The 23777-nt window shown below is 40.3% G+C and overlaps 1 protein-coding gene across 2 annotated transcripts; it reads left to right on the plus strand.

Moving 5' to 3' along the window:
• The first annotated feature begins 1660 nt into the window (after positions 1-1660).
• On the plus strand, positions 1661-22914 carry LOC137335224 (protein-L-isoaspartate O-methyltransferase domain-containing protein 2-like). Of its 2 annotated transcripts, none has more exons than XM_068000465.1 (6): positions 1661-1752; positions 8080-8404; positions 9479-9581; positions 11790-11961; positions 14338-14461; positions 21854-22914. In XM_068000465.1, the coding sequence occupies exons 2-6, from the start codon at positions 8098-8100 to the stop codon at positions 22225-22227; spliced, it is 1080 nt and encodes a 359-aa protein (XP_067856566.1). In that variant the 5' UTR covers positions 1661-1752; positions 8080-8097; the 3' UTR covers positions 22228-22914. The 2 variants fall into 2 exon arrangements, with proteins under 2 accessions (XP_067856566.1, XP_067856567.1); XM_068000466.1 differs by having other exon boundaries at positions 1734-1809.
• The last annotated feature ends 863 nt before the right edge of the window (positions 22915-23777 follow it).

The following is a 23777-nucleotide window of genomic DNA, read 5'->3' on the forward strand; positions in this document are numbered from 1 at the left end:
ACCCAGACAAAAAATGCCTCATTTTGGCAAACATTATGGGGTAATTTTCCAAGTATGCGCTCCTGGTGGCTAAGGCTCCCGCCGGAGGCATGAACATGTGTTAATATAGCCAACTTTGGTCTTTTTTCCTTAAGTATTTAGGTATAGATATGATATATATGGCGCATTCCAAAAAGGAACTTCAACTGATGATGGACAAATTTGCAGCTTCTGCTAACACCTACAGGCTTATTATTAGTCTGAAGAAAAATGAAGTAATGTATCAACCAGCTCCTGGCAAGCCCTATGTTAGACCATCAATCACAATTGGCGAAACCAAACTGAATGCTGTCAAGGAGTTCACCTATCTTGGAAGCATACTATCTGATGATGTATGGATCAATAAGGAAGTGATGGCTCACTTACAGACAGACTGTCCTTTGGTAGACTGTCCAGGTGGGTTTGGAATCAGCACAGTATCAAGGTTTCCACTAAACTGAAGGTTTATAAGGTGATTGCCCTTACCAATCTCCCATATAGATGCAAAACATGGACTTTTTATAGAAGGCACACTCAACAGCTGGAAAGGTTTCATTAGACACTTCTTACCTTACTTTGCATTAAGTGGCAGGACAAGATCACTAACGATGAAGTACTGGAATATGTTGGCAGCACTAGCATTCAGGCTATGATAATCCATGTGCAGCTCCGTTGGGCTGGACATATTAGGAAGGACAAATGTCAAATCAGGTAGTTTCTGGAGAACTGGTGGATAGCAGAAGAAAGTGGGGTGGACAACAAAGGCGCTACAAGGACACTCCGAAGGTTCACTTGAAGCAGTGCAACATGGTCACTGGCTCTTGGGAAACCCTGGACACCGACAGACAACAATGGTGTGCTGAAATAAGAAAAGCAGTGAAGGACTTTGTGTGACAATGCCGTGCCAGCTGCAAGAGACAGAAGGATCAGCAACATCAGAAGGATCAACAGAACTCCCCAGGAACGTGTGTGAGGCTTGTGGTAGATGATGTCTGTCATGTAGCGACCTGCATCAACACACCCAGCTACTGTGAATTTTTACACACTTCATTATTGTCACCATCATCCTTGAATACAAGGGACACACTACTATTTGGGGCTTTTAGCATTTGGATTTGTATAAAGAATATCAATTATATAAGCTAATTAGAAGCTTGTGAATACCATGTCAATAGGTGAGGTCACCAGTTAGTGGTTTTCACATAACATGATCCATCAAAACACCAGCAAAAAAAGTCCCAGAAAATCCTGTAATCTCATGTAATAGAACCAGCATTTAATTTATTCAGTTGCCAGAAACCAATGGGCCCTAAATTATAAACTGACAAAACTGCGGAATACAATTCCCAAAACATTGGTAAAAAAATCCCACAGTCCCTTAAATAAAAATGGAACTTGCCTTGCATTTTAATAGCATGAAGTATTTCATAAATATTTAGGATATTTAAATATCCGTTTGGGTGAATTGACTTTCAAAGGTCTCTGGTCCCCTTTTCCAAGTTTGCTGGGTTGAAAAGTTTTGTAAGAAGACACGACAGTCCGCCGTCAATGGTCAGCAATTCCGTGTGGCCACACTGCGCAGGCGCTCTCCCCGTAATCATTAGCATATATTTTCCCTATACTTTGCATGCGACTGACGCACTTCCTGCGTCCGTCACTGCTTAGTGTTTACATGGTGAAGTGAGCGGAGTGCTGAACGGCAGTTTGACAAAAGAGCCCAGACAGCGCGACGCGGTAAGCGGCGAGCCTGTGCTCGTCTTCTTAACACTCGCGATGCGACACGATGAGAAAGTACATATTTTTTAAAAAAAACCTTGACCGGTACAGGGAAAATGTCGTTGCGGCGGCCCGGGTTGGGTTGGGTTGCAGCAGCAGGCTGAATGTTCGCAGCTCGAGACAAGCAAGGCACAGCGCCGCCGACAGGACAGCTGGGGAATAGCCGGTGGATTGTATTTATAACAACAAAATATTGACAATAGGTATTTGTGCTTTTAGATTGCCCCGCTACAGCAAGCTATCCTGATTGGAGGCAGTGCAGAAAGGATCCATCAAACTGCTAATGTGGTTTCTTTCTTTTAATGTAGTTTTAAGGATCTGAGCTATGCAAAGAAGTTGAAGAGCCTGGGATTGGTTACTTTAAGAATTCAAAATTCTTAAGGGAATGATTAAATTGGCCTCAATAATATAGATGTTTGAGATTGCCATGAACTCAATAAGAGCATTGGTTCAAGCTTAGAAGAAGGAAGATACACAGATAATTTAGATTTAACCCCTTCATGCACACTGGAGGAAGGCTAATTTTGTTGAGTTAAAGGGGAATCTTGCCCAGGTGAGTTGGAATCAGCAATTGTTAGGCAAAACAGTAATTGAAAACGGGAGACCTTCAAGGAGGAGATGGTTCGGGCACAGAGTAGACACATCCACAGGAGGGGAAAAATGGCACACTCTGGATGACTAAAGATATAGAGATTAAAATGAAACTGACAAAGGAGGCTTATGATAAATGTAAGACTTTAATATAGAAGAGAACCAAACTGAATACTGAAAGTACAGAGGAGATCCAAAAAAGGAAATAAGAGGGACAAAGAGAATATGAGAATAGATTAGCAGCTAACATAAAAGGCTTTTGGGTTCCCTTTTATAAACAGTAAAAGGGTAGTCAAAGGGAGGGTGGAGCTGATTAGGGACAAAAAAGGAGTTCTTGTGGAGGCAGAGGGTATGGCTGAGGTAATAAATGAATTCTTTGCATTGGTCTTCACTAGAGAAGAGGATGCTGCCAATGTAGCAGTAAAGGAGAAGGTAGTAGTGATATTGGAGAGGATAAAAATAAAGGAGGTACTTAAAAGGTTGGCAGTACTCAAAGTAGAAAAGTCACCCAGTCCAGATGGGATGCATCCTAGGTTACTGAGGGAAGTAAGGGCCATAATCTTCCAATCCTCCTTTAGATATGGGAGTGGTACCAGAGGACTGGAGGATTGCAAATGTTGCACCCCTGTTCAAAAAGGGTGAGAAGGGGTGTAAAGACATTGAATATAAAAGGTCATTATTGCTCTTTTTGATATATATTAATGACCCGGACTTGAGTATACAGGGTATAATTTCAAAGTTTGCAGATGACACGCAACTCAGAAATGTAGTGAACAGTGTGGAGGATAATAGATTTCAGGAGGACATAGACAGACTGTTAGAATGGGCAGACACATGGCAGATGAAATTTAATGCAGAGAAGTGTGAAGTGATACATTTTGGTAGGAAGAATGAGGAGAGGCAATATAAACTAATTTTAAAGGGAGTACAGGAACAGAGAGACCTGGGGGTGTATGTACACAAATCTTTGAAGGTGGCAGGACTAATTGAGAAGGCTGTTTTTTTTAAAACAAGAAGTATATGGAATCCTCAGCTTTATTAATAGAGGCATAGTGCACAAAAGCAAGGAAGTTATCCTAAACCTTTATAAAACACTGGTTAGGCCTCAGTTGGAGTATTGTGTTCAATTCTGGGCACCACACTTTAGGAAGGTTGCCAAGGCTTTAGGGTGCAGATGAAATTTACTAGAATGGTAGCAGAGATGAGGGACTTCAGCTATGCAGAGAGACTGGAGTAGCTGGCATTGTTCTCCTTAGAACAGAGAAGGTTAAGAGGAGATTTGATAGAGGTGTTCAAAATCATGAATGGTTTTGATAGAGTAAATAAGGAAAAACTGTTTTCAGTGGCAGAAGGGTGGGTAACCAGAAGACAGAGATTTGTGGTGGTTGGCAAAAGAACCAGAGGTGACGAGGAAACATTTTTTTATGCAAAGTGACTATGATCTGAAATACACTGCCTGAAAGGGTGTTGGAAACAGATTCAATAGTAACTTTCAAAAGGCAATTGGATAAATACTTGAAAGGACAACAATTACAGGGTTGTGGGGAAAGAGCAGGGGAGTGGGACTAATTAGATAGTTTTTCAAAAGAGCCGGCACAGGCACGATGGGCTGAATGGACTCCTTCTATGTTGTACTATACTATGGTGATGAATATTCCCTGGACTCCCTTTGTCCATTAAGTCAGTGGAGGCAGATAGTATGGAGAATTGGATAGACATTTGAGGAAACAGATGGTTCAATGGTATTAGTTTTTGGGACTGGCTGGATAGGCTGCAGAGTCTTTTCAGCTCTTGTACTTTCCTATGTTGTATAATGTAAAACATGGTTGATGTTAAGAGTTGTCATGTTCTCTAAATTTCATACACCGCTTTATAGATCAAGGAAGAGTTAGAGGGGAAAAAAACCAGCATGTTTCAAAAAGAATGACTAGTATAAATATTATAGTGACTCTTGTATTTAACCAAGTCATTTATATTGTGCGATTTTAACAGCTGATAGAATGTATTTAATATTGACTTTTATACTGAAGGTTATTAAGGTCCAATTATTCTGTACTTGTATAGAGGGCTACACAATGGAAGTAAAATACTATCTTGAGGCTTACATCCTGGTTATACTGCATTTTGGAGGTCAGAGTGGCTTTAAAATTGCTGAAATCTGCATTCTGGTGTGTAGCATAATAATTGCAAACTGAGGCAAAACTGAATCCAAGTCTGATGATAGTTTCCACCTGATTTGTTCTTAAGCTACCATAAAGCTCCCTTTGTTTGAAAATGGAACAAGCCCAGATTTTGAACCTAGGACTCCATGTAACTAAAATACAAAGGTGCTTAGTAACTTCAGAAGACTGTAGTCTTTGCTAAGTGCTTTTGTTTCTGTCACTGACCGAATGGTTTAGCAGGTAACAGTGAAAGCTTTTCTATTGGTGACTTTTTCAGCCAGTCACAGTGGAATTTAAGTTCAGTTTAAATAGTTAATAATGGTTTATTTTGGTAGGAGAGATCAGTTGCTTTTAGACACCATCCACTGTCTTGGTAAGTTTTCAATCTTAATTAGGGTGCAAAGGAGCAGATGCAAGTCTGAGTGGATGCTTGGTGATTTACTTGATGAGGTAAAGAAATTGAGATTGAGTCAGCATGAGCCACTCTTGCATATCTCCCAACAACCAGTTGGAGAAATATGCTGGCACTTGGTTAAGTTTCAGGTAGATAATGATGTAGTGAGGAGACAGCAGAAGTTTTCACTCCAATACTAAATATTGCTGAGAAATTACAAAACCAGCCTTTAAATCATCTTACAAGCATAGTTATCGGGTCAGAAATTCAAAATACTTACTTCCAACTGAAAAGATTTGAAAAGTTCCTAAAATTTTGTAAGTTCTGTTCCACACGCTGAGTATACCACTTGCTTTTTTGTGTAGCCCTCATGTGATTCTTTGCAGTTTGTCCCTGAGTCCCAACTACATTGCAAAATGTTTTGCATTTTATTTGTAATGTTTTGGCATCCTCAAGTGAAGCTGGGTGTAAATATTTGAGTTGATCGTCTGTCTACTTGGGTTACCTCCGGTTATCCCGTTGTTAAAAGCTCTCAGGATTGCTTTGTTTATCGAAAGTGCTGGATCAGATGAAATAATTAAACTGCAGCACTAACCAGGAATCTGTGCATATAGGTTGTTGAAAATAATCACAAGAAATAATGCAGAAATGCTACATGGATAAACTGAAATAATAAATATGATCTGTAGTATTTTAGCAACAATGTGGCACAGAAACATAGATTGGATATTGGTATGGAAGGAAGATGTTGAGTATCAGCAAGGAGAACAGAGTGACAGATACTGAAGTGACAATACAGGAAGAACATAATTGCTCTGGAGAGAGTGCAGAGAAGATTTACAAGAATGTTGCCAGGGCTTGAAAATTGCAGCTATGAGGAGAGATTGGATAGGCTGGGGTTGTTTTCCTTGGAGCAGAGGAGGTTGAGGGGTGACTTGATTGAGGTGTACAAAATTATGAGGGGCCCAGATAGAGTAGACAGGAAGTACCTGTTTCCCCTAGCGGAGAGTTCAAGAACTAGAGGACATAGATTTAAGCTGATTGGCGGAAGGATTAGAGGGGACATGAGGAAAAACCTTTTTACCCAGAGGGTGGTGGGTGTATGGAATTCGCTGCCTGAATTGGTGGTAGAGGCAGGGACCCTCGACTCTTTTTTAAAAAGTACTTGGACCTGCACCTAAAGTGCTGTAAGCTGCAGGGCTACGGACTGGGTGCTGGAAGGTGGGATTAGAATGGGCACCTGGTTGTTCTTCGAGCCGGCACGGACACGATGGGCTGAATGGCCCCCTTCTGTGCTGTATCTTTTCTATGGTTCTATGACATGATGAAGTAACAGACCATATTCTGACAAAGCAATGGGCAGGGCATGTATGTCATATGGCGGAAGGTAATGGAATGAATCTCAGCTGGGGAAAAAAACGAGGAAGATGGTGAGACTGTGAGAAGACCTGAATGGCAGTGCCACATTGGGCAGACAGTGCAGGAGCTGGCAGAAGGGGAAGAGCTGCGGCAGCACCTTGTCTTCTATGGCTAACCTGGTTTGATCGGCTAGCAACAATGTATTCAAAGGTTACAAATAGGAGTGTTATACTGTTCGTATGCCTATTTTTAGTAGACAAAGGACTTTTATTTCTAATTTTGTCCCTCTCTCCTGAAGGAACTGACTTATTAAGGTATAGTCCCAAAGGCACAGTTCACCCTCCGATATCTCACTCTGGTGGCCATTATTCAAATGTGAACTTAAGCAGTGAGTGTGAATGGGCATTTGCCTGTGAAAGGTATCAAAGCTTCGCCTGATCCTGTTGAACACCCACAAAACTTTCCGGTTGGGGTAACTGAATAATAATCAAGAGCTGGAGCCCTGGCTAATTTTCTCCCATTCCCTAAGGTCAACTAACTCAGCTTAGATTGAATCTGGGATCCTCTGACCTGTATATGGATTATTACTGCATTAAGCATTGTCCTCGCCCATTAGGGCGCTGAGGCAGCAGAAGTCATATTTTGAAGGACCAAATGCACTGTAATGTCTCTGCTGCTATAAGTAGCAGTCAAAACAGTAAAACAAAAATTATTGATAGACCAGGGACATACTTATTAAAATATTTTAAGTACTTGCTTGTGTAGGTTTATACAAGTTCTGTGGTATGAAATTGTTCAGTATAACCTGCAGTCAAATGAATGCATAGTTAATAGTTGCTCGAATTACGTGGCGTGATGTAAGGTGGGAATCCTGAGTCAGTGGCAATGGCCTCTTAAAAAATAATGGGATCCCGTGCTGATAACCTCTGATCGAGTATTGGATCTGCTATCAATCTATTTGTACAGCTCCTATCACTACTAATACTTAGTAAATGTTAAGCAGTTAAGGGAAAGGGTCACATTTCAAGATGACTGCTTTCCTAGCTGATGCTGATTTTAAAACCCTTTTTAAATGTTCATTAAGAAGTTTTTGAAAACTGCAGAGCCCAAAACACATTAGTTATTTTCGGGCAATAGCAAGGATTCTGGGATATTTCTTAAACATGCAATAGATTTTCAACTGTGCCAACATTCATTGTAGTACATTTTTAAGCCATTTAGTAGTGCTAGATTTCAGCTTGTTGGCAACCAGCTGTCTGTAGTAAATATATAGTGAAATCCGTCTCTTAAGAACCACCTGTAGAGAAGACTGTCTAAAGCCTGACACTAAGGCAGTCATTATAAATTGTAAATTTCGGCAATATTAAGTTTATGATTTTGAAAATGGCTTTTTAATTAACATAACAAATAATGTAGTTTCAAAAAAGAATACAGCTAAGTATTTTTGACCTGCTTGCCAAAGTGTTGCTTTACTAGGATTCATATTCAGATGATGTTTTACATGGTATAGCAATACACCATGTATGCTTCGCAATGGGAAAGAAGACACAAAGATTTTCATCTAAGCAATTGTAACTTACTTCATTTTGGTTGGAGCTGAAGACTATTGTAGCAAACACCAATTCAAAATGCGAAGTTTGAGTTGTAAATTTATGTAAAGAATATTGCTTTTAGAAATGTATTGCTAAACAACCATTTGACATCATATTGAATAACAATAAGGTATTGTTTTCTTTGTCATGTATAGTATCTCACAATTTCTTAACTTTTAATGTGCAGTTTTAACAATTGAGAAAGATGGGAGGTGCTGTGAGTGCTGGTGAAGACAATGATGATTTAATCGACAACCTGAAAGAAGCACACTACATCCGAACAGAAGTGGTAGAGCAAGCTTTCCGAGCCATAGATCGTGCCGATTATTACTTGGAAATTTACAAAGATAATGCCTATAAAGACTTGGCTTGGAAAAATGGTAATATCCATTTGTCTGCACCCTGCATTTACTCTGAGGTAATGGAAGCACTGGACCTACAGCCAGGATTGTCCTTTTTGAACCTTGGAAGTGGCACTGGCTATTTGAGTACAATGGTTGGCTTAATTTTAGGTGAGCCAATATGTTAAGACAGTTGCAGTTTGTTTAAGGTTTCCACTGTAAGTACAGTGACATACCTTGAAATCTACATGTAGTATGAAGAAAATACATACTGTAGTTTGTTACGAGACTGTAATACACATAAGGGGAACAAATGATCTCACTGAGCAGTTTATAGTTACCGGATCAATCAGTTACACCCTTGAGCACATGCTTTTAAAGTTGTTCTTGACCTACACCCTTTCCAGATACAAATCCATTATTGTATTGCCAAAGTTGGGACTGCAAGTCTGTTGTACGTAGTGCATGACTTAGAGGTGTTTTGCAACATTCTAATGCAAGGCTAAGGTTATGATGGTTTGAACATGCATAAAACCAGTATTTAACTTAGACCTAATAATCAGTTCTGTAGTATAATATTTCATTGCTCTAATCCTTGTGCCACTTGTGTTTTTGCTTAATATCTGATCCAGAATACTGTGTTTATCTGTTGGATTAAATAACAAAATGATAATGTCATAAACTTCTGAAAGTCATAATTGATAGTATGTAACAAGTTGGGGAAAATCAATTTACACAAAATATCAAGGTTTTAATTTTTTCTGATAAGTATACCCTTTCTACCATCGCTACTTGTAGTTTCACTCAGTAAAACATAGTTGTCATCTTATTACCTTGGATGGTTGAATATATTGCATCTACTGTGTTTATATGTTGTAATAAACTTCACTTTTATTTTTGTGGTATACCCAGATGCACTTCCTCATTGCAATAATACACTCCTGTTGCAATTGTATCAAAATTGTAATTTTCCTTTATTCCAAAACGTGTCACAAAAATTGTTTTATCAATACAATGCATGTGTACACTGTATTTTGTAGCTTGTCATGTTCAGTGCTAGTAGTTTTATTTGAATATAACCTATATCTTGAAATGAAAATGCATTCTAAAGTATCTTGAGCCAATTTGACATTAGAAAGAATACTATTGACTGCTTTCGATTTTGGCAAATAATACTCTGTGGCAGATTGGATTTCCTCTATTAGTTAGAGTTACTTTCATTAACTATTAGGCCTCTGCCTGCAGGCCCCTTTGGAGTAAATCATGGAATAGAGCTTCATGTTGATGTGGTGGACTATGCCAACCAAAAGCTTGAGAACTTCATTAAGACAAGTGACAGTTTTGATAAGTGAGTACTCTAGACCTCGAGCTAAATGTTTCTAATTGAATGGATGCTGTGCTTGTACATGTTAAATTTCACAAATGCAGATTACAGACTGACTAGTCCTCATGCCAACTCCTTGTGTCTTTCCCATGGGAACTAAACATATATCTGATTTTTGCGCCTAACATATATAGTGCTTGCAAATAAGAACAAAGGTTTATGGTGGCCATTGGACTGTTGCATACCTTGTTTTTTATGATTCATGATATAAATTCTTAACTTTTCATTGCCAGCAATTATTGTGTGCTTTTTTTCAAAAAAAATGGTTTACCTTTTGTAGTGGTCATTCAGAGAATAAGCAAACCTGAATCCATTATCCACAGTGTTTAATTTTATGCTTGTATAGATATAATTATCCATGGCACAGTATTCCCAGATTGGAATCAAAATTCCCTGTAGATGATGGAAAAAATACTTTTTTTTTCCCCCTGCATAACCACACAAGGGAAATATACCAATAAAAATGTTAATATTTGTCACTAATTACTGAAGATGAATTTTTAAAAAAACTTTTCAACTTAACTGCTGCAGCCAACAAAATTTGTTTTTCTCAGAACTTTATTAATTGCACATTCTTGACAAAACTGTAGCCATTTTATACTCATGAACTATTTTCAGAAAAATACTATGACCTGTATCACCTTGAAACATCTAATATTTTCATGCTTTTTCATTCAACACTTGTGTTGTAAGCATCAGGAGTATTTAAAATGTGCAGGTCTACAATGTGAATTGAACAAAAAACATTTTATTTTAAATCCCTATTTTCTCCCCATCTCTCTTAAAGGCAGTGACACTTTATGTAGTATGATTCCACAGAGGCCAGCCATGCTGTAGTACCTATGTGAAGTAGCCAACCTTCATCTGTGAACTTAGTCAATGTTAGCAGGTTATTCCATCATGAAAAGCATCACAAATGAGCCCAATCATGCCTTCACCTGATGTCCACATGAACATTTTCCAACAGGATCACTGCAAAGCAATCAGACTTGTTTTTTTTTTAAAAATCCCCCTTTCTGGCCCAAGAGCAATGAGCTCAATTTTTAAGCCCCAGCTGTTGCCCTAAAACTGACTAACTCAGCGCTGACAACAAATTAAACCTGCTACACAAATGGTGGCTTTATCCTCTAGACCTTCGGAGAAGTTAAATCATCGTTGTAAAAGAAAAACTTTATAAAATTATAGAAATCTATGCACAAAAGGAGGCCATTTTGATCATCATCCTATGCTACAGCTAGGTCCACAATGGAGCTGATTTCCTTCAAGTGCTTGCCTAACTCATTGAGCATTGTCATTAACTTGGCTTCAATAGCCACCTATGATAATGTATTCTATATTCTTTTAATAACCCTTTGCTTGAAACAAATTCTTCTAATCCACCCTTTAATGCTTCCAGTTCTAATTCAAAGTTTATGGCCCTGTGTTATTGACTCATCAACCAATTGAAATCTTTCACTCTTTCCCTTCCCAAACCTTTTATAATTCTGAACACTTCTATTACATCGTTCCTTAGCCTTCTCTTCTGTGAATACAGACCTCGTTTTCCAAATCTCTTATCATAACTATGTCCTCCCATCCTCAACGTCCAGAAAACATGCATTGCACTTTTTCTATGGCTCCAGTACCTTTTGTGTAATAGGCTATCCAAAACTGCCCCAACTGTGGCAAAACCAGTGTATGTACAGATTCTTCATTTTTTTTGCTTTTTGTATTCAGTGCCTCTATATAAAACTTAAACTCCTATTTATCCTTTCACCTGCAATCCTGCTTTTAAAGATCTGTGTTTGCACACCCCTAGATCTCTTCTATACCTTCTGAATTTTACCAGTTCAGATATTTTTATCCTTTGTTCTTTTTCCCAAAACATATCTCTTTCCAACTATTTTCACTGAACTTTGTTTGCTGCACCTCTGCCCACTCCCTCTAACTTGTCTATGTCCTCCTGTGGTCTCCTGCATTCTTACTCACTGTTTGTTTGCAATGCTCCCTACTTTGGTTTCCGTTTGACCATAGTTCAGCTATACGCCTGTGCAAATCACTTGTGTGTATGGAGAGTAAAGAGATCCCAACACATGAACTACATCTTGTCATTCTGAGAAACATTCACTTGACCACTATAATAAATTAATTAAGAAACAGTTTGTCACAACTGTTATGTTTTTGTAAATTTAGGTTTGAATTCTGCGAGCCATCCTTTGTCGTGGGTAACTGTCTGGAGATTGCTTCAGATAGTCGTCAATACGACAGAGTCTACTGTGGGGCAGGAGTTCAGAAAGATCACGAAGAGTACATGAGAAATCTGATTAAAATTGGTGGAATCCTTGTCATGCCATTGGAAGAGAAGGTAAGTTTAAAGCTGATTAATTTCAATTAACTAACTGTATGCCTTCAGCCTTTGCAGTGTAAAACATCATATTCAACCTTGCCATCTCCCGTGACCTCTCTACAACAATCGCAGACAAGGCTATCTCTGATCTCTTCTTTGTATCCCTCACCACCCACATCTCCCATCCCCTTCCAAATCCACTTCCTTTTGCATTTGCCCCTGGGGGGAAAAAAGCTCCAACCCGCTGACTTCCAAGTTTCCCAGGGACCCACCTGTGTGCACGCGGGCAACCGGAAAACGGAAGTTCCACTGGCAATTAAAGCTGACGGGATGACAGTTAAAGAGCCAAATGTACCTCATTGAGGTACTTTACCTATGACAGATTAAGTAGTTAGAAAAAATTTTAACTTACCTGGGCAGCTTGCCGACTGCTTCTGATTCATGCCTGGTGAAGCGCTGGATCTTCCGTTCTCTCTTTTTCCCCCCGCCCGCCCTGGTCTTCCTTTCCAGCGCCGGATGACATCTGGATCTCTCACCGCCCCCCCCCCCCCCCCCCAAGCATTGCAACTCCTGACGGTAACCAGCCTGTCAGTCAGGCTAGCTGCAGGGCGCGAAACCCGGAGAGGACGTTAACCACGTGCGATCGCGTTGGAAACGGTAAGTTTGGTTCGTGCGGGTTTACCACGCTCCCATAAGTTCATGGGGCGCAGACTTGAACGTATCTGGCATTAGTTGGTTTGGCCATCCGTTGCCAGATCTGGCAGGACCACATCAAGCACTCTTGGGCCTTGCTATCCTCTGCCAAAACTGCTCACTACTTAGGATCATCCTGGAATGCAAAGATATCCCCTTGCTTGTTTCCTCCACTACGAACCATCTCCATTTTAAACCCCTCTCTCATGCCCCCTCTACCCTCACCTTCAACAACAATGGGGAGGAGCTCGTGGACTTCTTTGTCACTAAACTTGAGTGCTTCTGCCATATCCACCCCTTCCCCTTGCCTACCAAGCCAAAACTTCCCCCAAGTTTCTATCTGCTGTAGTCCTGAACGTACATCTTTCTCTAGTTTCTCTCCTATCTCCCCTCATGCCTTCTCCGAGCTCATCTTGTTCATGAGACCCACCTCCTGCTCTTTCAATCCTATTCCCACTAAACTACTGACCACCCAACTTCCCTTCCTGTCCTTTTTTGGGGGTGCATGCCCGAATTTCCAGTACGCACTCCCAGCAGTCAGGTTCCACATGAGAAGCACGATGTTGTAAAATTATCCTTTTGGGTAAATCGAGAAATGGTGGTTAGGTGACGTGAAGCTTGAGTTTTGATGCATTAAGCATAGAAACCTAAAGTCAAATAACTTCCATTGAAGTAGACTATTTACCTCCGTGAAAGTTCTCCATAATAAAGGAGTAATAACAATGAAACAGGTGATTTGAACCAGTTGGACAACTTTTTTTTTCTGGAATTAGGTAAGTGTAGAATGTTTATTAAAATAATACTCCAAGGAGCAAACTCCAAAACATTGTGTTAAAAATTATCTGTAGAATATGTTGGAAAAAATCATAAAGATTTCAGTTTCCTTTGCTAGTAAATGTTTTTATTGTTGAGACTGCTGGTCTCTTGTGCCCTGCTGTATGCTATTATTTCTTTCTATGATTTTCATAGGAGTCGTCACCAGAAACAGAAGAACTAGTTAATTTCTTGTGTGGCATCATGTACGCAAATTGCCTGCCATGTTTGCTTAGATAACAACATTGCTAGCACTTCAAAAGTAATTTTTTTGGTTGTGAAGCATCTTGGGAGGTAGTACGGTGCTGTTTCTTTATTTTCGGGAAGTGATTTCATTATGACTCATGACAATACAGGTACCTAAGTGCCACATCCCTGTGCTGGATCTGTTGCATTGTGTTCTTATTGATGTACAAATCATAAAATATGACTAATTACAAAATATTTAATAGCATTTTTTTTTAAATGTAGTTCAACACCCCTGCATAAAATATATGAACATTAGAATAGTTTTTGAAATTGTGTTCCCAACACTCAGTCTCAGCTATCAGTAGCACATACCTGGAATTTGGGCTGTACTCTCCATGATTTTCCATCCATTAGCAAAATTTTTCAAAATTAACCCTTATATGTATAGATTTTTTTTTTCACAGAATCATAGAATGATACAGCACAGAAGGATGCCATTCGGCCCATCGTGCCTGTGCCAGTTCTTTGAAAGAGCTATCCAATTAGTCCCACTCCCCTGCCCTTTCCCCATAGCCCTGCAAATTTTTCCCCTTCAAGTATTTTCATTTCAACAATTGGGATTATGTTGCATTTTGAAAATTCTCTATTTAATAATAACTCCTACTTGCATCTAATATTTCTCATGATTCTTTGATGCAGCTAACTAAGATAACACGTACAGGATTGAATACTTGGGAAACTGAAAAAATCTTGGCTGTCTCCTTTGCTCCTCTAATTCAGCCTTGCAGCACAGATGTTGGGAAAGTACGAACAGTCCAATTGCGTAAGTTTTATTAGTGTGATTAGTTTGTCAGTAGCTTAATATACTTAATATGAGAATTTCATTTTTTAGTGAATAAATTGGTGTATTTAGTAATCTGCTTTCCAGCTACTCATCTCTATGCAAATTCCCCAACAGTGAATGATTAGTGTCTTCATAAATCTGCTCTGTAGCATTGGTAAAACTGTAAATATAAGCACACGTTTAGATAATTCAGATACTAGTTGTGTGTCACATTCTTGGAGTTTATACTAAACCTCAAAGGCTTTAAATTCAAAATATTTTTCTACCGTTTGGAGATTTGCTAATTACATGAATGTTTTCTATGAATGACATATCTATATATGTGGAATTATGAGATTTTGGCATGCAGTTTAACTCACTAATAACACACTAGTTCTTGTGCTAATGTAGTTGGGAAGTACCTGGGTTTTTACAACATTAGTGGTTATATTTTATTAAACTTTACAGAGTTTAATTTATTATTTCCCTCACCGCTTGAACAGTACAATAATTAAGTTTGGCATTCACTATGATTACTACATCATACAATTTTTAAAAAAAAATAGAATCACACTTTGATGATACAGCTGTCGATTGATCTTAATTTGATTTTAATTTTTTTCCTGAATTTACTTTCAAGTGCAACATCTATCTCTGCATATATTATTTTTAATCTTTTTTTTTGGTTGACTGCATTATTTGAGGAACCAGGATAGTCTCTCATTCATGTTGTCTGATCTACAGGCATCCTTATGGTTAATTTCGGTTTACAAAGTACCTAGAGGATATGGAGTGAGGAAGATTACATTATTTCTGAATTACACATTCCAAAGGTTTTCCTCTCAGTGGGATAAGCTTCATATTTCAACTATTTCTCTTTTGTTCATTATGTTTATAGTATGTGATTGTTTTTCCCCCCCCAAATATTAACCCTTGCAAGTAGATGTTTTAATATTTGTATCTCTGTAATATCTTGTGAAGTGAGATGAAGGCCCTGAAATTATGCCATGGAATACTAATGTGTGAACACTTAACTCATTAGTCTGAAATTATTCTCTCCACTATTTTAATGGAGGCATTATTTTAAATGAATTAGCAACTCCACTGAAGTAGTGGAATTTCAAACAAATGCATTAAGCGTTCGTATGCTTGCATCCCATGGGCAATTTAATGGTCATAAGTGACAAAACCATGTAAAGTACAGTCTGTAGCCAGTGATCATGGTGAAGCTGTGCTTTAAGGATGAAGAAAATTGGCTCAACTAATATTTATGCAATGAAGTAACTAGCCAAACAGACCAGCAAATTCCTAGGTATGATTCCCAGTCTGTGTTGAGTTAAGCGATCTTAGCTAGGCAGTACTATGGGTGCTTTTAGGGATAGTGAGAGGAAAATCAATCATTATTTCAGCCCTACTATCCAGAAATCCCTGCTAGAGTGCACATTTGTGAACATCAAATGAGGACAGCATCAGGATTAGCTGTGACATCCCCTGCAATAGAATAGTCTGTCGACGCTTGCTGTCAAGGCTGACACATGAATAATGGCAATTTGGGTGGGGGACTGGAGGATGCTTAGCCCCAGTAGAGTCGACATCTTAAGGAGTGAGTGGAAAACATTTTAAAATAGGAAGAAAATCAACTTGATCCCCTTCTCATGTAATGTCCGCACATGCACTTTCCAACACTGGATAGCAATCAAGGGCAAGGATCCTGACTGACGTTTTTCCCCATCTCAGCCTAGGGGTGCAAAACCCAATTATAATGGCCCAAGTGAGATCATCAAACATCATCGAGAATCAAATTGGGACTTCTGCTCTGTATAACTTAGTGCTTCTCTAAACTATGCCTTTAGCCATTAGGCTAGTGGGGAATCAGGACTAACTTTTTTCTTAAAAGAGAAATAGGGAAAAAAAATTACATTAAGAGATTGCCTTCATTAAACAGGACATTTGGTGGGGTGGGGAGAGAGAGGGGGATGGGTTCAATTGCACCCAGGCCCGTCAATTCCTGGTAGCAATGTTATGAGAAGACATCAAGCAAAGTCCAAGTGCTTTTCCACTGGAATCAAGTGAGAAGGACTCCTGTAGGGAATCCTGTCATGCCTCCAAGTTTCCAGTTTTGAGCAACATTAACAGAGTACTTGGAGCAGCTTACATTCTAAGCTACAGCATCTGTATAAATTGAGAAGATCAGAGGGCAGGAAGGGGCTAGAGAGAAAATAAGGTGGCTGATTTCAACAGTACTTACAATGCAACCAGGATATCATTTTTGGTTGTAAAATTGGATAAATGCATGCATCTGATACCAAAAAAGTCATTTGTTTTGAAAGAAGAAAAACTGACAGAAAAATATTTTTTTGGATTTTCTCCAAATAGTAGCATCATATTTGATTTTAAATCTGGCAGTAAAATGTCAGACCTAAGAAAAGTGACACAATCTTTACTTTTTTTTTATTCGTTCATGGGATGTGAGCATCGCTGGCAAGGCTGGCATTTATTGCCCATCCCTAATTGCCCTTGAGAAGGTGGTGGTGAGCCTCCGCCATGAACCGCTGTAGTCTGTGTTGTGACGGTTCTCCCACAGTGCTGTTAGGAAGGGAGTTCCAGGATTTTGACCCAGCGACGATGAAGGAACGACGATATATTTCCAAGTCAGGATGGTGTGTGACTTGAAGGGGAACGTGCAGGTGGTGTTGTTCCCATGTGCCTGCTGCTCTTGTCCTTCGAGGTGGTAGAGGTCGCGGGTTTGGGAGGTGCTGTCGAAGAAGCATTTTCGAGTTGCTGCAGTGTGTCCTGTGGATGGTACACACTGCAGCCGCTGTGCGCCAATGGTGAAGGGAGTGAATGTTTAGGTGGTGGATGGGGTGCCAATCAAGCGGGCTGCTTTATCTTGGATGGTGTTGAGCTTCTTGAGTGTTGTTGGAGCTGCACTCATCCAGGCAAGTGGAGAGTATTCCATCACACTCCTGACTTGTGCCTTGTAGATGGTGGAAAGGCTTTGGGGAGTCAGGAGGTGAGTCACTCGCCGCAGAATACCCAGCCTCTGACCTGCTCTCATTGCTACAGTATTTATATGGCTGGTCCAGTTAAGTTTCTGATCAATGGTGACCCCCAGGATGTTGATGGTGAGGGATTCGGCAATAGTAATGCCGTTGAATGTCAAGGGGTGGTGGTTAGACTCTCTCTTGTTGGAGATGGTCATTGCCTGGCACTTATCTGACGCGAATGTTACTTGCCACTTATGAGCCCAAGCCTGGATGTTGTCCAGGTCGTGCTGCATGCGGGCTCAGACTGCTTCATTATTTGAGGGGTTGTGAATGGAACTGAACACTGTGCAATCATCAGCGAACATCCCCATTTCTGACCTTATGATGGAGGGGAGGTCATTGATGAAGCAGCTGAAGATGGTTGGGCCACAGACACTGCCTTGAGGAACTCCTGCAGCAATGTCCTGGGGCTGAGATGATTGGCCTCCAACAACCACGACCATCTTCCTTTGTGCTAGGTATGACTCCAGCCACTGGAGAGTTTTCCCCCTGATTCCCATTGACTTCAATTTTACTAGGGCTCCTTGGTGCCACACTCGGTCAAATGCTGCCTTGATGTCAAGGGCAGTCACTCTCACCTCACCTCTGGAATTCAGCTCTTTTGTCCATGTTTGGACCAAGGCTGTAATGAGGTCTGGAGCCGAGTGGTCCTGGCGGAACCCAAACTGAGCATCGGTGAGCAGGTTATTGGTGAGTAAGTGCCGCTTGATAGCACTGTCGACGACACCTTCCATCACTTTGCTGATGATTGAGAGTAGACTGATGGGGTGGTAATTGGCTGGATTGGATTTGTCCTGCTTTTTGTGGACAGGACAGACCTGGGCAATTTTCCATATTGTCTGGTAGATGCCAGTGTTGTAGCTGTACTGGAACAGCTTGGCTAGAGGGGCAGCTAGTTCTGGAGCACAAGTCTTCAGCACTACAGCTGGGATGTTGTCGGGACCCATAGCCTTTGCTGTATCCAGTGCGCTCAGCCGTTTCTTGATATCACGTGGAGTGAATCGAATTGGCTGAAGACTAGCTTCTGCGATAGTGGGGATATCAGGAGGAGGCCAAGATGGATCATCCACTCGGCACTTCTGGCTGAAGATGGTTGCAAATGCTTCAAACTTGTCTTTTGCACTCACGTGCTGGACTCCGCCATCATTGAGGATGGGGATATTTGCAGAGCCTCCTCGTCCCATTAGTTGTTTAGTTGTCCACCACCATTCACGACTGGATGTGGCAGGACTGCAGAACTTTGACCTGATCCGTTGGTTGTGGAATCGCTTAGCTCTGTCTATAGCATGTTGCTTCTGCTGTTTAGCATGCATGTAGTCCTGAGTTGTAGCTTCACCAGGTTGGCACCTCATTTTTAGGTAGGCCTGGTGCAGCTCCTGGCATGCTCTTCGACACTCCTCATTGAACCAGGGTTGATCCCCTGGCTTGTTGGTAATGGTAGAGTGAGGAATATGCCGGGCCATGAGGTTACAGATTGTGCTGGTATATAATTCTGCTGCTGCTGATGGCATCCATGAGGCACTGTAGGCTCAGTTTTGAGCTGCTAGATCTGTTCTGAATCGATCCGATTTAGCACGGTGGTAGTGCCATACAACACGTTGGATGGTGCCCTCATTGCGAAGACGGGACTTCGTCTCCACCAGGACTGTGCGGTGGTCACTCCTACCAATATTGTCATGGACAGATGCATTTGCGTCGGTTGATTCGTGAGGACGAGGTCAAGTGAGTTTTTCCCTCGTGTTGGTTCGCTCACCACCTGCTGCAGGCCCAGTCTGGCAGCTATGTCCTTCAGGACTCGGCCAGCTCGATCAGTAGTGGTGCTACCGAGCCACTCTTGGTGATGGACGTTGAAGACCTCCACCCAGAGTACATTCTGTGCCCTTGCTACCCTCAGTGCTTCCTCCCAGTGGTGCTCAACATGGAGGAGGACGGTAGGTGGTAATCAGCAGGAGGTTTCCTTGCCCATGTTTGACCTGATGCCATGAGATTTCCTGGGGTCTGGAGTCGATGTTGAGGACTCCCAGGGCTACTCCCTCCTGACTATATCACTGTACCGCCACCTCTGGTGGGTCTGTCCTGCCGGTGGGACAGGACATACCCAGGGATGGTGATGGAAGAGTCTGGGACGTTGGCTGAAAGGTATGATTCTGTGAGTATGGCTATGTCAGGCTGTTGCTTGACTATTCTGTGGGATAGCTCTCCCAATTTTGGCACAAGTCCCCCGATGTTAGTGAGGAGGACTTTGCAGGGTCGACTGGGCTTGGTTTGCCGTTGTCATGTCCGGTGCCTAGTGGTCCGTCCGGTTTTATTCTTATTATGACTTTTCGTAGCGAGATTGTACAACTGAGTGGCTTGCTAGGCCATTTCAGAGGGCAATTAAAAATCAACCACATTGCTGTGGGTCTGGAGTCACATATAGGCCAGACCGGGTAAGGACAGCAGGTTTCCTTCCCTAAAGGGCATTAGTGAACCAGATGGGTTTTTACGACAATCCGGTAGTTTCATGGCCACCATTACTGATACTAGTATTTTAATGAATTGAATTTAAATTCGCCAGCTGCCGTGGCGGGATTTGAACTTATGACTCTGGATTTTTAGTCCGGACCTCTGGATTACTAGTCCAGTAACATAACCACTATGCGACTGACGTCGTCTGATTTATTTGGTTTAAAAACATTTATCAGAAGGCTTAATAAAATTTACCCTCCTTTTTTAAAAGGAATAAGGCAACATGGTTCCACTGTTTAGTGCTAATTATCAGCTGGGAAAGAGAGAGAAAAGAGATTGCTGACATCCTGAAAGTTGTTATATCTAGGCTCCTCTGATGGCTTGGTAGTGTTGCACTGAGTCATAACAACAACTTGCATTTATATAGCATCTTTAATATCGAAAAACATCCCAAGGCACTTCAGAGGTGTAATCAGAAAAAAAAAATAATAACCAAGCCAAAGAAGGAGGAGTGACCAAAAGGTTGGGTTATATGGATGGTCTTAAGAGGAGAGGGAGGTGGAGGAGCTTAAGCAGGGATTTCGGAGCATGTAGCCTGGGCAGCTGAAGACATGGCCGCCAATAGTGGGGTGAAGGGAGTGGGTGGGGGGTTGTGGAAAGGACCAGAGTCAGACCTGGGTAGTGGGGCTGGAGGAGGTTACAGAGATGGAGAGGGGTGAGGCCATAAAGCGATTTAAACAAGAGGATGAGAATTTTAAATTTGAGGCACTGGGGGACTGGGAGCCTATGTAGATCGACAAGGTTAGGGGTGATTGATCAGTGGAAGAGCAATCAAAAGAAGGATGAAAAACTTGCATATTGGAGCATCCAATTGTTAAATAATCAGATTTTTGTGTTTTTCTATACGTATTCTGTAAAGGATTTCCATAGTAGTGGAAATGCTGTATACCTAACCCAGGGCTAAAAAATGCTACTCATCAACCATCCTGGACCAAGTTGCTTTCAAGCTGCTGAACTGAGAAACCTGACTTACATGCAGCATCAGCCTGTGTTATCCATCCAGCTCCAGTTCCTCGCTGTCTTGTGTTTTTGTCTTTTGTTTCTCTGCTTGTTGTTTGGTATCCTTTGTAGCCTTTTGCAGCTCTTTTTTAACCACTGTTGAGCTTCTGTTTTTTTTAAGGATTTGTTTCCTTTTGTTAAGTGTTATAGATCATAAAATTGTGGAAATTTTACAGCACAGGAGGCCATATAGCTCTCTGAAAAGCTACCCACTTAGTCCCATTACCCTGCCCTTTCCTCATACCCTTTTAATTTTCTCATTTTCAAGTATTTATCCACTTTCATTCTAAAAACTTATGGATTCTGCTTCCACCACTGTTTCTGGTAGAGAATTCCATGTCCAGCAACTATCTGTTCAAAAATAATGTTCCTGACCTTTTTTCCTTTGTTTTTTTGCTGATGATCTTAAATTTATGCCCTTCAGTTACCAACTCATTGGCAATGGAAATAGTTTTTCTCAACTTATTTTATTAAAGCCCCTCAATTTTGAACAACTCTGTTAGATCTCCTTGTTATTTTGAACTTTTTTTTTGAAGTTCTAGTACCTATCAAACAGAAAAAAAGCTCAGTAGTATTGTGTACAAGGAAATAATCATCAGTTAGGTGAGGTGATCCATATCAGGTTAAACTTATTGTGAATAACACATTGTTCTTTTCCTCTCAGTCCTCCCTCAGTCCCCCAAAAGCTGATCATTTTACTTGTAGTAGTTTTGGTAATGGGTTCTATGTAGAGAATATTCTAGTGCTGAATTCGTAAATACTGTTATTTTTGCTGTATGCTAGTTTACATTGCAAAGAAATAGATATGTGAATTCTTTTTAAATTTGTGATTCTACAGCTTCAGTTAACGTTGGAACTCTCCAAGACTTGACTCGGATCTGCATTCGTCGGACTCTTAAAAATACAATAAATCAGGACAAGTCAAATGGCGGAGTTCCTCCAAAGGTTCCATCCAGATTTAAAAGAAGGCGGATCCGCAGGCGACGAATGGATGCAATTGTCCTTGTTGAAAAGCAGGTTTTTGCAAGTCGAATTCCAAATCCTTTTGATGATAACGATGAGGACATGGAGGATGTCAGGAGAGATGATGATGAAAAGGAATACAGCGACTTTAAACCTGAGCCTCCAGTAATTTTGCTTCGAGAAAAAATCCTGAGTCTGCCTTTACCTGAGCCATTAAAATTATACCTACTGTACTATAGAGATAAATAAGTCTTAGAAATGACTGCTAGTAATAACTGTAACATATTGCACTTAAGCTAAAGTTTGAAAAATATAGGGGGACATATACTGCAATGAAATAAGTGAGCACTTTTACAGACTTGGTTGATTAACAGTTTCCTATTAATAGTTTACTACTAAATTGACTAGTTTCTCTCATTTAAAAAAGTTCTAGCATTATCCATGTAGAGTATTTGCAAAACTTGCGTACGCTTAGCTCTGCTGTACATTACTGCGTCATTTATGGCAAGCACTTCTTTAAAAATAACATACAAGATGAATAGAGAAATTTAAAATGACTTTCCCTGTAAAACTGTTTCCGGTGGCTTGTATCTCGTCTGTATAACAAAATATTGTAATTTGTAATAACTTAGTTGAATATTTAATACTGTTCAGTTTAGAGTAAAGATGGTAGATTTTAAGCACGGTTCAGTGCTTTATATGCCAAAATTGTTTTTTTTAATGCAATTGTTAAAATGTAACAATTTCTTTAGAAATTCTTTTCAGATTAGCTTCTTAATTTAAAAAAAAGTTTTAAAAAAAAACATTGGTTACTGCTCTAACGGTTTCATATTTTTGCAGATTGCTTGGTAGATGAACTGATGTAAGCAAGTACTTGTTTAGTCATTTCTCTGCAATAAATAAAACAGAATAAAAGTTGGTACATAGTTAACCCTTTGTCTCCTCAATGTTAAAACCTTTGAAATGCACACTAGATCAGGATAGTGCAAACTGTGACTTAGGGACATTTGCAGCCTGATTCCACTAAGCCCAGAAACTCAGTTATATTTGTACTTTCTGGTTTGTCCTGTTTCAATGTCATGGTCTTGGAGGTTCAGAAAGGATTCTTGGTGCTATTGCCTCATTGGTAAATAAGTCCCAAATCAGAACACATATTCCTGTTAATAGGAATATTGATTTCTACTTTATATATGACCCATGCACCTTCATGGTACACACCTAAGCAGCCCCAAAGACAGAGTTTGTACATTCTTGCTTTACATATATTAGGCTAGATTTTTCACCCCATCTCTGCTGACTTTTTTTTCTTGGGTGGAAACTTGGTCAGGAATTCCTGCCCATCTTTACCAAAGTCCGATTTCCCACCTAAAGTTACAGGTGACTTACAATATATTGGCCCACATAGAGGTAACCATAATGATATGTAAAGGATGGAAACGTGTCAGCTGATGTAATTTCCATGAAGCCGGAACTTGCTCAGAGCGGCCTGGCAATGTTCGCAGCTCCTGCAAATTAAATGTACGAATTTACTCATCGCGTGCTCTGTGGCGCAGACTTGCGTGATTTGGAAGTTTTCAAAAAATGCGCGACATTAACCCAGCCTTTGAAGAACATGAGTTGATTTGCATAGGGAAATGTCTGTGAGAATGGAAGACGCACCCACAAAATCTGTCATGAAGAGAAGTCATGCCCACAAGCAGGCAAGCAAAGTTCATTCATTTAAAGTAATATTCTGTAAGTCATTGTAAATAAAAAAAATTATAAAAACCTAAAGTAATTAAAGACAGAAGTGAAAAGTT

The sequence above is a fragment of the Heptranchias perlo genome, chromosome 19, assembly GCF_035084215.1.
Source record: "Heptranchias perlo isolate sHepPer1 chromosome 19, sHepPer1.hap1, whole genome shotgun sequence".
Classification (NCBI taxonomy): domain Eukaryota; kingdom Metazoa; phylum Chordata; class Chondrichthyes; order Hexanchiformes; family Hexanchidae; genus Heptranchias; species Heptranchias perlo.

Coding starts and splice junctions, on each gene's coding strand:
- LOC137335224 (XM_068000465.1), top strand. CDS start 8,098: ATGGGAGGTGCTGTGAGTGCTGGTGAAGACAATGATGATTTAATCGAC. Junction 9,582..11,789: donor ACAAGTGACAGTTTTGATAA/GTGAGTACTCTA, acceptor TTGTAAATTTAG/GTTTGAATTCTGCGAGCCAT. Junction 14,462..21,853: donor AGTACGAACAGTCCAATTGC/GTAAGTTTTATT, acceptor GTGATTCTACAG/CTTCAGTTAACGTTGGAACT.